The 13,353-nt window shown below is 38.3% G+C and overlaps 1 protein-coding gene across 2 annotated transcripts; it reads right to left on the reverse strand.

Moving 5' to 3' along the window:
- Nucleotides 1–2,035: 2,035 nt before the first annotated feature.
- Nucleotides 2,036–7,330, reverse strand: otpa (orthopedia homeobox a). Of its 2 annotated transcripts, none has more exons than XM_079586147.1 (3): nt 6,809–7,330; nt 5,937–6,343; nt 2,036–3,232 (listed from the first exon to the last, which is right to left on the reverse strand). In XM_079586147.1, exons 1-3 carry the CDS (start codon nt 6,843–6,845, stop codon nt 2,708–2,710), a joined length of 969 nt encoding a protein of 322 aa, XP_079442273.1. In that variant the 5' UTR covers nt 6,846–7,330; the 3' UTR covers nt 2,036–2,707. The 2 variants fall into 2 exon arrangements, with proteins under 2 accessions (XP_079442273.1, XP_079442272.1); XM_079586146.1 differs by having other exon boundaries at nt 6,770–7,330.
- Nucleotides 7,331–13,353: the final 6,023 nt, after the last annotated feature.

Raw genomic sequence — 13,353 nt, forward strand, 5'->3', positions numbered from 1 at the left:
TGAATAAAGTCTTATTTTGTGTTATTTTTGGACCAAAAAGTATTTTCGATGCTTCAAAAACTTCTAACTAACCCACTGATGTCACATATGGACTACTTTGATGATGTTTTTAATACCTTTATGGACATGGACAGTACTGTATATAACGTTACAGTTTCAATGGACGGACAGAAACCTCTCGGACTAAATCTAAAATATCTTAAACTGTGTTCCGAAGATGAACGAAGGTCTTACGGGCTTAGAACGACATGAGGGTGAGTCATTAATGACATTATTTTCATTTTTGGGTGAACTAACCCTTTAAGTAGGCCTAATCCTGTTTTACCGAATGTTTGCTGACTTATAGTCTACGTGTAGCCTACTGTACATTCCCCAAGTAATGCTGCATGTTTTTGCATGGCTCTCTCTCTCTCTCTCTCTCTCTCTCTCTCTCTCTCAACTGCATGCCTGTAGTCTCTCTTTCACACATACGTCCACATGCTGCATGCGCGCGCAGGCACTGACACACACTCTTTAGGCCTGGAAAATTAATGAGTTCTCATTCATAACCCAGACAGAGAAAGCTATATTCACCCTCCGATGGTTTATTGACTGATTTCATTTATTTGCCAGAGATGGATTGGAGGTAAGCAGGCCACATTCTCCGCTCGGCTCTCTCGCGCAATGCATTGTGGCGCGGGTCAGTGTTCGCCTCTCTCGTCAGCGTGTGACAAATTAGCTAACGAGGAACGGCCTTCGCATTTCCACAAACTAATTAACCCGGCAGGTACTGAAACAAATTATAATATTTATGTAATATCATCTCGCATCTGTTTGCAAGGAGCACATCCGTATCACCTGATCTCTCTTTTAGACGCATGCACGCGGTTACAAATACAGCATGCCTCCTCACTATTACGCGTTCAAACATGCAGGAGAACCACTTATATTTTATCAACATGATTCCTGATTTTCAAACACTAACATGACCATTAAAACTAACATGACCAGTAACACTAACATGACCAGTTTCACTGCAGGTTTGTTGATTTCGAAGCTCTTGATCATAATCTATCATTTGCAGTTATAGGCTATCGTTGCGTTTAACCTCATATAATGTGGGCCACAATATAGGCTATATAAGTTACTGAAGATTTTATCATTTTGTCATAGCTATAAATGTATGCAACAACGTTCTAACATTATGATTTAATTAGCAAATGTAATTAATTTCATGCTGATAATTTCAGCATTAGCCTAAATATGCCTATTTAGGAATTGGATAAATTATTTCTAAATAAATAAATAAAAGTTAATTTTACCGGTCCGCTGTATAGGCGATATGGGCTCAAATATATTTACGTGAGAATATAGGCCTATGCGTAAAATGCCTCAATGAGAAATGTCTTATTTTGGCGTTGTGGTCTGGATGTATTGTTTCAGGAGCTCTCGTACAGCAGTCATTTTTGCGCCATATACATGATTGTAGTCTATTATTATCGCATTGCTCTGTTCGACCGACAGTGATGGCGCGCTCTTGATATTGTATTTGGCTGAGTCCTGATTTCTCATCTATGAGGTCATAATGCCAAGAGCCCAACAGCCAATCAGAGGGCGAGTTAATGTCAACCCCTGCAACGTCGCCAAATCGAGGAAAATGTAGTGTTGGGAGAGATAATGACTCGATTTGAAAACACTTCATAACTTTCAATAATAAGCCATTAGCTGACATTATATAAAGCAAATCAATAGATCATTTACATTCAAATATTATTGTAAATATTAAAATAAAAGTTTGCGACATTTCTAACTCATTTGAACGTGCATTAGGCATTCGTCGGTAGCCTAATAATAATATGTATTTTTGATAAAGGCGTATGAAGTTTTACTCGATCCTAAACAAACAAAGTTTCACAAATACGATCCGTTTCCCCCCGCAGTCCCCAAGAACAACAGAAGATGCGAGCTGTCAATAATGACATATTGAAAATGATTTTATTCGTTAATTTACATTCAATCGTTATAAACATGTCCAGGAAACAAAACAGCCGTTAAGAAGAAGATCAAACATTTAAGAAATTTATATTGGTATAAGCACATACATTAACTTAGAACATATCACAAACTGACCGAATGGGAACAGGTTAAGAATGCTTTATCTACACAAAACATCCTATATAACAGCATATAACAAAGTCATACTTTTCTTTTAAATGACATTTCCCCGTTGTTGTTGTTGTTGTTGTTGTTGTTGATGATGTTTACCTTGGTCGACACATGCAGTCAAGTTTCTTAATTCTTTTGGAGATATTTTCCTTTCTTTCATCCACCGTCTTAAAATTTAAACGAGTCCTCCCATAATAACAATAATAAGGATGATAATAAGAATAATACTAAAAACGAGTGCACCGTCGCTCGGCTTGTTTCTCTGAGATCAAATGCAAACAAATACATTGCAAAAGTGCAGATTGTTTTCTGTCCAGGGAGGTGACATTTGCGCACAGTTAAATTTGCAAAAAGAAAGTGCTAATAAAAATAAATAAATAAAATAAATAAATATGCGTTTTTTTCCGCCTGTGACGCTTTAGCTTTTATTTCCGTCAGGAGCGCACAGTTCATGTATGGTGTGTTTACTAGAGGACAGTCGTATCCTTACACTTCCTTGTGCGTCACTTAGCCAGAAATGAAGGGTGGACGAGAAACAGGGGGTGAACAGCACGTCAAAATATTAGGTGAAACTCATGGACACTGTGTGCTCGAGCGCTTTGCGGCGCAGGGACGCGATGCTCGTTCCTCTCCAGACGTCAGAGTCCGGGGAGCTACACAGCTGAGGCGAGCCGGTCACGTTGTTGGGGTTAGAGAGCGACGCGGGCACCATACCGGGGAAGGTGGGTTGGTAGAGGTGGGACTGGAGACCGGAACCATTGGAGGACATGTTGGACAGGCTCATGGAGTTGTGCGGCGGTCCCGCGCCAAGGCTGCACTGGGATAGAGACTGTGCCATGGCTTGTTGTCGGCCTAGGGAAGATGGTAACTGCAGCTGTGAGACTCCCGGCATCCCAGCCGCCGCCCAGCGGGTGTCATTAGCGTGAAAAGAGCACAAGCTGTCGCCCATGGCTGCCGCGGCCGCCGCGGCGGAGGGGAACTGCGGTAGGCCGTGGTGGTGAGTGGGCAGCAGAGTGCCCGGAGCGCGGAACACGTTCGTGGTCTTCTTGCGCTTCTTCCATTTGGCGCGTCGGTTCTGAAACCAAACCTGCAAGAGGGAACAACAAAAAAGAGCTCTCAAAATGCTGCTTACATTCCATTAGAAATGCATTTAATAAGCAAGTTTAACAAAACATCCATTTAACATGGCCTCCAAGATCTCCCAATGAGAAATTATGTGACTGTGATAACACAGTAATAAAAAGACAAATGCATCCTTATGTTCACTATAAAATAGGAAGACAATACATCTTAAAACTCAAGATAGTGTGTGTGTGTGTGTGTGTGTGTGTGTGTGTGTGTGTGTGTGTGTGTGTGTGTGTGTGTGTGTGTGTGTGTGTGTGTGTGTGTGTGTGTGTGTGTGTGTGTGTGTGTGTGTGTGTGTGTGTGTGTGTGTGTGTGTGTGTGTGTGTGTGTAAAAGTTATAATAATGTCGAAATTGTAGATTACTTAATAGCAATGTTTTGGCTTTTGGGTTCTTAAAAATATTGATAATAAAATAAAACGAATTGTTTTAAAGATCCAAATGCGCAAAACAATTATCTAGCCTACACTTTACACACCAGAAAAATATAATTATTTTGAATTCTTATGGCACTTTTGTATGTTATCAAAATTAAGAAATATATATAGCAAAAAATGTATTCTTTTTATTAAGATTTTGTTTGTTTGTTTGTTTGTATTTTGCTTCTCTGCTTGATAAACGTATCGACATCACAACATTGCGCTATAAATGCTGACTGAAACGATAATCATAATATTTAGACTCTCCATTATTATGTGCTCGGTTTTTAAAACACCAGTGCGTAAAAAGGCTCACGGTAAATGGCTCACACGGTGTTTATTTCCCGAGGTCCTTCGGGTTTATAGAGATCTCATGCGCGCTCACAATGATTAACGAGCAGATTCTGACCCAACGAAAGGGGGAAGAAAAAAAATGTGAAGGGGTTCATATTAGATCCCCCGAATCGCACTCCACGCAGCCAGCCGTGAAATCCAGACTCAAATGCATTACACTTCAGAGGATAAAAGAAAATGCAATTTCTCATACCATTAAAAAAAGACAGAGCAGCATCCGCGCGCGGGCCATTAAGACGTGCACGCTTACAGACCTATTTCACGAGACCGCAAAACAAACCTAGTGTGCTGTTTCAGAAGATCACCGCGCGGTCATAGTGGCACTCATTTATTTTTTATGCAAGTAAAATAGTTGGATCCGAGCTCAGGCCTGCTAATTATGATGATTATTGTTTTACGCAGAACAGTCTTATGCGCATTGAGCTTAATAAGCCTGTTAAGTTATAAATAATTCTGAAATTGGTTGATAATAATGGTCTTGATTTTATTGCACTATCAACTTGAAAAGCTATACATATATAATGAGCCTCTATACATCAGAGAGGGAGAGAGAGTGCGCGCTGGAATGCCGCGCGCTTACATTGTGCGCTTACATTTATCTCGCGGGTTCATTTACCGCTGCATTTGCGACTGACCACCAATCACAGGAGCAGCACGAGTCATAATCTTATCAAGGTGATTAAGATATCGGTCTGCTCTGATGGCTCAGATAACAATAATGGTATTGTAAAAGGAAAACGACCCGAACGACAAAATAATGAGAATCGCCGCATGTTTTAAATGGGTGCACATTCAAAAGCCAAGGACATGTTGATATAGAAACGTAATCTGAATCAAACACAAATAGGCCTAGTAATATGTAACAGCAATATTCATTTGTATAATATAAAAACGAAATGAATTTAAACCTTTATGATGGTGGTATTTTGGGCTGTGGAGGTACGATTCATAATCATAATAGGATATTCGTGTGATTGGGATTTTAAAAAGTGTGTTATTATTTTGTTTAAAATAATGTTTATTTTAAAATATAAAATAAAAAGAGAAAATATGTTGCTGTTGACGAGACAAAATAAATAAATTACATACTACTGTCGCATTAAATAAAATACGCTTAATATCAATATGAATTTAACAGTTACGACAGTTCTTCATTTTTTTAATTATTTTGATTTTGCCATGCATTAATCTTGATGATAAAGCTCATTCGGGGATGTTTTCACGAGTTTGAAGAGTGTTTTCATAAACAACAATTTTACACGATTATTTTCGTGTAGGTTAATTATTATTATTTTTTTGCATGTTCTGTCGACAAACTTTAAATCTCGGCTCATCGTGTAAACAAACAAATGCAAATTCTCATTAGTCTATATTTAAAATTTAATATAGAGAAATTATATAAAATATATATAAAAATATTGAATTTAAAAAAGGCTGCATTTGGGTCTTTTACAACGCGTTATAATTTTCTGCTGTTTGTAGGACTATAGCCTTCGTATTTTAAGTAGGCTATATAAGATTAGTATTTGAATAACCTATGTTAAATGATAAATATTTAGCATGCATTATAATGTTCACGATAGACAATACTTGATATATGCCATTTATAATAAATATAATCCGAATAACGAAAAAAGACGAGACTAAAATAGTTTAAAAATAAAAACTCGACCAAAATCACCATTTGTTTTTGTCGAATATATCTTGCTTTAGATTTATCTCTCTTTTTTTTCATTTCAAACATAAAAATAGCAGGAAGCTTACAATAACACCTTCTCTATTGTATGGAAATATCTGATATTTTACAGAGATAATACAATGTTACTGTCGGTTCAACAATGATAATCATATTAATACAACAATCCGAAACGTGATGATCCTTCTCCTCCACTCACCTGCACGCGTGATTCCGTCAAGCCGATCCGGAGCGCGAGCTCCTCCCGCATGAAGATGTCCGGATAGTGGGTTTTGGCGAAGCTGCGTTCCAGCTCGTTTAGCTGAGCCGGAGTAAAGCGAGTCCGGTGCCGTTTTTGTTTCTGACTCTGACTCTGCTGCCCGCCGGACTGGCTGGGGTTCTGTTGCTGCTGCTGTTGCTTCTCCTGTTCCTTACTGTTCACCGCTACACCCGACGGATTGGATCCAGCACTGTTGATATCGTCTCCGGGAAGAAGGGTGGCCCCTTCCACTGCATCGGAGACCGGGGCAAGTTCTCCGGGGTGTCCCGGGTCAGTCCCGCCGCCGCCCAGCCTGCATTTCAATGCCTCCCTGTGACCCAGAAGCTCGGCCGCGGCATCCTTCATCCCTGAAACAGAGAATTGGACAAAACCGAGTGAGCTCATAACCAACACCAAGCATTGCTGAAAAAGAGAGAAGTGTTAGTGCAGAATATCATTTTTCTAGACAGTCACAAGCGAGCATTATTCATATGCAAACATCTAACAATTGAAACTAGCATTACATATAGGCTACATAACGTGCAAATAATGGTACAAATATTTGAACACTAGCTCAGAACAACAACACAGCAGAATGACATCTTTTAAAATAACTAATTCCATTTGATTCTCCTCAATATCTTGGAAAACGACTAAATCAAATTACTGCGTAATATAATAATAATGATTACTTCTCCAATGAATTAGCTCGCTTAAATCGAATTAAGATAAAATAAGAGACAAATTGTCAATTTTCACTGCTTGATTTAGATGAAAAGAGTCCTCCAGCTTACAGTAGAGTTGCAGACCGGAGTTTGGCGTTGATAACTCACCGAGGCGAGCATCCAGCAGGTCGGCGTGCGAAAGCATCGCGCACCGCTCCAGGGCGAAATGCTTTCCCAAAAAAATCTCTATGACTTTAAACTATTTAAAAAATATATATGGCCTAAATGAAAGCAAATTCGGTTTGTGGTTAAAAAGGAGGTTCCTTGCATTATAATGTCCTTTAGAGGAACTGGGAGGCGCTTAATAGTTGAATGAACCCATGAGCTCCTTCAAATAAGAGCCAATCAGCGTTGAAGCCTGGAGGTGTCAGATGCGCGAAGCCTCTCTTGCTGCCCTCCCAAGTTCATCTCTCCTCGTTTTTGATCCCGACTCCCAAATTATAACCTTTAAAATGACCTCTTTCAGAAAGCTCTTCGAGAAACTCCCTCATTCCCTCAGAATTGGTTTAATTGAGCGTGATGCCAGAATCATTGAGGGGCCCCTGATTATTTGAGGAGAAACAGCGAATTAAACTATTGTTATATAAACGTGTCATCCTTATCAAATCCATATGGTTTAGTAATGGCTTCCCAAAGTTTATTACTGGACTAAACGATTAAACCATGCTCTCTTTATTATAGGAACTCATTTGCTTGGTTTTATGCGCTTATTTTAGATTGAAAAAAAAAAAAAAACGAGCAGATTTCCAAATGACCCCGTCGCGTTTTAATTATGAGCTTATTCTTACTTTTGCAGCCCTGAGATTTTCCATTTTTGTCACTTAATCGTTAGTGATAATTTCACGTTTCCTCGTGGAAAAAAAGGCCTTCGTGTCGTGGCATGTCCAACTCGCGCCTTTTGGAGACGAAGTGAACCTCTTCTAATGTTTCTAGTAGCCCGGGGCAGCCAACAACAAAGTTTAGATTAGCCATATATCTCAAACCAGGGTAATTTTCAACATCATTAGGCTTTTATGTAATTAGTGCCAAATCTATAAGCTTTTTATTACGATTATTAGCGGGATCAGTATAAATTAGGGCTGATTTAGTAGTGTTTAGGCCCGACTGTCACGGCGGGAGGAACTTGGAGTAAATGATATGTGAGCAAATTAGGTGCATAATTCGGTGGAAAGTCAAAGTCAGAAATGTGCTTCCAGAAACAGGGATATACCCCCACGAAGGGAAAGGGGGGAGTGCGAGGACTTTCGCACCAAAATGGATACATTTTGACTTTAAACACTCTACGCTGACAAATTGTATTCGTTGCATTGATTTTTCATCCAATTGCCCCAAATTAACTTGATTTATTTCATGCAAAGAACACTCAACTGCCAGAGCAGCGCGTTTAACCAATAAACGAACCTGCATTTACTCCAATTAACACAATAGCTTTAGTCACACATGGAACCGATGAAAAATATCAGTGCAAACAGACTCTAAGCAGATGTCAGTGGGATGGTGTAAAGAAGGCTACTCTTTTATTTGCAAGAGTGAATAGTGTCTTTTCACTGCGCACAAAGGACGCGTCCGAGCGAGAAACTTTCGACTCTTTTTTTTTTTTTTTTTTTGACAAGCCACCAATCTGGTGTTAAGAACAAGAGTGCGCGCCTCCAGTCGCCGGGTCAGACGCGACTCTTGACTCGCCGGGGAAATGTATATGCCTCGCTGAAAATGAGGAAAGGAAGAGAGTGCGGATTCAATTTGGAAACAATTGTTCTTGCGCTGCGTTTTGATATCCGAAATGTCAGAGAAGGCGAACGAGGCACCGGGCGAGTAATGGAAGATCTCGGGTTTGTGTTCATCTCACACTTTCCTTTTGTCCAGGAAATAGGCTGTTCTTTGTACGGGGCTTTTTTTGAATTGGGATGTGGATATGGCTTTATACCAGAGACGTAAATATAAATCGAACACGGTTCTGTGATTTGATCCTGTTGGAGTTGTAATAATTTTCATTCTACACCCTTAAAAAAATAAAGGTTCCTCAATTGGTCTATTCAAAGAACCATCTTATTTTCTGAGTTGTTTATATATGGTTATTTGGAGATTAAAAACGTCAAATTATTCGTTTACGGATCATTTCTGGTTCTAAGTGGAACCTTTATTTTGAAGAATATCTAAAATGATGCGCATGCATGAACTAACACTTTTGTCATCGCTGCTCACATGTGTATTTTTCCTCGCGTATCATAGCAAGAAAAAAACAAACAAATGCATTACCTCAACAATAACGATCATTTGAAATCATTACATTGTTTGGCCCGAAACACAGTTGCCGCGTGATTGATAGCGCGCTTCATTTTACGACTTTTCAATGGCTCGATCCTTTTATAGCTGTACAAACAGAAGTGAATCACTCTTCTGGAGAAGCACGGTCATATTTAACCGACTAAAAGTGCGACAGACGCCTAACGATGCTTATGAGTGAATGAAGGGCTGCCTCAACTTCATAAAATATAAACACACATATATCGTGTGCAAGCCGAGACCCTCAATTAAAATCCCCATATCGTCTTAGCTTGGTTTTGTCTTTATTCGGCTGTAAGAGGGGTTTTGTGCCTCGGATCAAGTGTTTTTTCCCTAATAAATAAGTTTTAGATTGTTGCACACAAACAGAGCAAGGGCTGAAAACTGTCTGGCTGAAAACACATTGGCTTGCTCTAATGCAATTCATTCCGTCTGTTTACCTCGTAAAATGTACAGATTGAATTTCTGCACACCAATACCCGGCCTGCAGCCAGCAAGGGGATTTCAAGCTTTATTTGTGAAACGCGAAGCGAAGCAAAACATTTTATTAAATGCATTTGAGGGGGATACACAACTGTTTCCTGACCTCACCAGTAATGAAAAAAAAAAACCTCTAGGTCCTCTGAGCTACAGCTAAAGGTGGCGATTACAACTAAAGTTCAAGAATCAACACTATAAAAACCTATATCGAACAAAAAGCCATATGCTAGCAGACGAGCACACTGATATAATACAAATATATATTAATATGATATATTTATGTGTACACCAATAATGTACATTTAAATTGTTTATCATGATTTGTATGCACATAAAACACTACAAATAATGTAAATATGTAATATAAAACCACCACCACTAATAATAATAATTGCATTAATCAAAAAATAGGCCGTCAGAGCTCCTTATAGTTGTTTTTTTTATCCAAATAATTGAAAGTAATTCTACACTGTAAAAAAAAAAATATTTTCATGATTTATCACAAAAAAAATATTTTGTCAAATCAAATAAAAAAAAATGCGGTTCAAATAACATAATATTTTTGAGTTTCTGTTGATTAAACCAATCTCCTTTATTGTATTAACTAAAAAATACATATATTTCAATGAACTCAACATTTTAAGGCAATCAGGTTACTTAGGCTACTTTAAGTTAAACCAACAATATTTTTAAAGTGCACGTTTCCTTTCAAATCTGATTTGATGCATTAAAAACTATAACATTTTATAATAAATTCCAAGACACACAAAACGTTTGGCACATGTTGGGATTGATAAATCAGTGTACAGTTAAAACACATTTAACGGTTACAACAGCAAACAGTTACAACTTTAAAACATAAAATATATATTTATAATAATAATAATAGCCTAAATGTATACTATTTATTCATATTATAAAGCTACTTTATTAGTCCTTTGCGCACAGGGATTACAAAAGTTATGCATGGATGATACTGTGTGTGTGTGTGTGTGTGAGAGAGAGAGAGAGAGAGAGAGAGAGAGAGAGAGAGAGAGAGAGAGAGAGGATGGTAATTTGGGAGGTGATTCAGAAGCAAAGCTGAGTTGCATCTCTCTCTCCCACCAGATAGCGTTAACAAGCTCGCATCAATCTTACACTGCATATAAATAAAAATAGACAAACAAACAAACTCGCGCCCTGCAAGTTAATGCGGCGCATCTGAGTGGAAAGTAGACATTTTCACGCGCTCTGGAGATGAGGAGTGACTTTTAATAAAATCACAAGAAAAACAAATGTAATTCTGAACGCGGTCTGGAGCTGAGAGGATTCTGCTCCCTCACTCCTCATTGTGGAGTGATTTTCAACGAGGCTTTTGTTAGACTGTCACCATCTTATGGCCTTCATATCCACCATCACATCTGTCCCACAAGGTACACTGACATTTCTTTACACATTTACACACACAGCCCATCGTTTTCCTTCTACAACACACAGCCTAGAAACTCGTTAGGTCGGTTTCAATTTGAGGACAAAATTACAGACTAATAATCACTAACTCGACCATTTGCACATATAAGAAAATAATAATTTTATAATAAAAATAAAGATATTAAAACATATAGAATTAAGAAATTATAAAAAATGAATTATGTAGGCCAACTTTATTTATGATAAAATATAAAATCAAATTCAGTCAACCTGTCTCGTTAAAAATTAAGTTTTTATGTGCACCAATAAAGACACACACACACACACACACACACACACACACACACACACACACACACACACACACACACACACACACACATTAGCCTATTATAATATCAATAATAGATAATGATTTATTCAGACATAGTTTCAGTAACAACAACAATAAATTATTATTATGCAGTTTTGGGGGAAATATTTTTAAAACACTTTTCCATCCGAGGACGTCCACAAAAGGAAGTTTCGTGTAATATATCGTATTAATGAGTACATTTTTAGATATTTTACTCCCAATGACGCGCAACTACAATGTCTGTGTGTTTGCTCATCATCATGGAGACTCATGTTATATAGCTGCATTTTTAGCTGTTATATTCTGCATTTTTTTATTAAACATGTATTTACTTAGCGATTTCAAGTCTGTCCTTGTGGGCACATTCGGTCCTCACAATAGGCAAACCCTGCTCCACCACACCCGCACAGATGCGGCATAACGCCCTCTTTCTCCGCTCATGCACTTCCACGCCGGAATGTGATTCACGGGGCGTCTATATTCACTCAATTAGAGAATTCTAAAGAGAAAATCGATCGTCCATCTGCAGAAATGCCAGTTTAACAAATTAGATTCTTGTTTCGTGCAGGTGATGCGGTGACAGTCGGGGGGATTAAAGGTAATAAGTTGTTGTGTTTTAGCTGGAGGAGGAGGAGGAGGAGGAGGAGGAGGAGGGGTGATGAAGAACCCCCCACACACCCCCACATCCATCAGGTGCACGGTTCCTCCGGTCGCGCGAGCAGGCTCAGGTAGCGCGCGCCCGCCGCCGCATCTCATGCTCCAATTAGAGGCGCTGCCCTCCGAACGGACTCGATTAGACCGTGATTTATCCGAAAGAAATATAATTATGGCTCCAAATAAAATAATCAGCATTGAAGAGCGATTTCCTTAACGAGATGGAGCGGTTGGGTGTCACGGAGTGGCGGCGCCTCATTAGCGCTATAATGAGGCTTCGGGGTGAACCCGATAATTATCGAAATCTGTAGAATGAAGACCAAGCCAAATGGAACCCGAATTCATCTGCTCCTTAGGCTTTCAAAAAAAAAAAAAAAAAAAAAAAAAAAAAAAAAAAAAAAAACTAAAACACATTTTCAAACACACCGAATTAGGAGGAACTATAGACTTGTGAGGAACACCCCTTGAAAATGGACAAATAGATATTCCTTTTGCTGTAGGATATCTGCAAACATCTGGAAAAATCGTGTTCTTCAGATTGCCACACAAGATAAATATTTTGGAGAAGTTCCAAAAGTTATTGCAAAATTCCGAATATCTGTAGTTTTTCCTTAAACTAAAACGCTAGAGGACCTTAATTGTTCTTGAGGCATCTTCAAACAAACAGCTAAAAAAAATAAAAAAAATAAATGGTGTTTTAAGTTATCTTTTCATTTTTAGATATAGGCCTATGAGTATTTTAATCTCACCCAAAAAAATGCCTGACTGACATTAATATCATAGGATAACATACTACAAACAAAACATTTTTTTTTTTTAAAGTGGCATTTGGAGAGGAAATAAATAAAAATCACGGATTCTTTTTTTTGTGAATCAGTCTTTAGTTCACACAACTAAAGTTCCACTAACTTTCTTACAATAAAGGCTATATCTATGATGTTATTAAAACATAAAATACTTATTCCGAAATGGTTCGCTTTAAAATTGTGATTATGCCAGCTTTCTTAAAAATAAAGTCACCTGGTTTGACATTTTGCTTTATTAATGCAATGAAATTCATACGTGTTTAAGTTTGACTTGAGTGTTTCGAATAGTATTTGGGACCACTGTAACAAATAAAATAATTGAAATATTAAGTTATTATAAAGAACATATCTATATAGACTGAAGAGCTTTCCCCTGCATGCTATATCTCAGGGTTTTATTTGTTCAGGATTTACCTTGATAATGCAGATTGCAATATCTGAGACAGGGAAAAGCTTGATGCAATCTCTCCCAAAGGATCAGAAGCAGGCCCTCCGTTATCAAATATTCATAGCCTACACAAAATACACCCAGAATTCAAATCATGTAATTATGTTGCACTGCAAAAATATATTTATGCACTCATGTTTCTCCAGCTAACAGGTCAGAGCATGTGCAGGTGCCGTGCAGCTCGAGAGTCTCTGCTTGCATGAGAGAATCTGGCCAG

This window comes from Phoxinus phoxinus, assembly GCF_949152265.1.
Source record: "Phoxinus phoxinus genome assembly, chromosome: 17".
Lineage (NCBI taxonomy): Eukaryota > Metazoa > Chordata > Actinopteri > Cypriniformes > Leuciscidae > Phoxinus > Phoxinus phoxinus.

Bases quoted from the DNA above. Each gene is read 5' to 3' on its own strand.
- otpa (XM_079586146.1), bottom strand. From the start codon at position 6,845: ATGCTTTCGCACGCCGACCTGCTGGATGCTCGCCTCGGTGAGTTATCA. The intron at 6,344-6,769 runs GTAAGCTGGAGG...TCTCTGTTTCAG, and splicing joins CTCCGGTCTGCAACTCTACT to GGATGAAGGATGCCGCGGCC. The intron at 3,233-5,936 runs GTGAGTGGAGGA...TCCCTCTTGCAG, and splicing joins TGACGGAATCACGCGTGCAG to GTTTGGTTTCAGAACCGACG.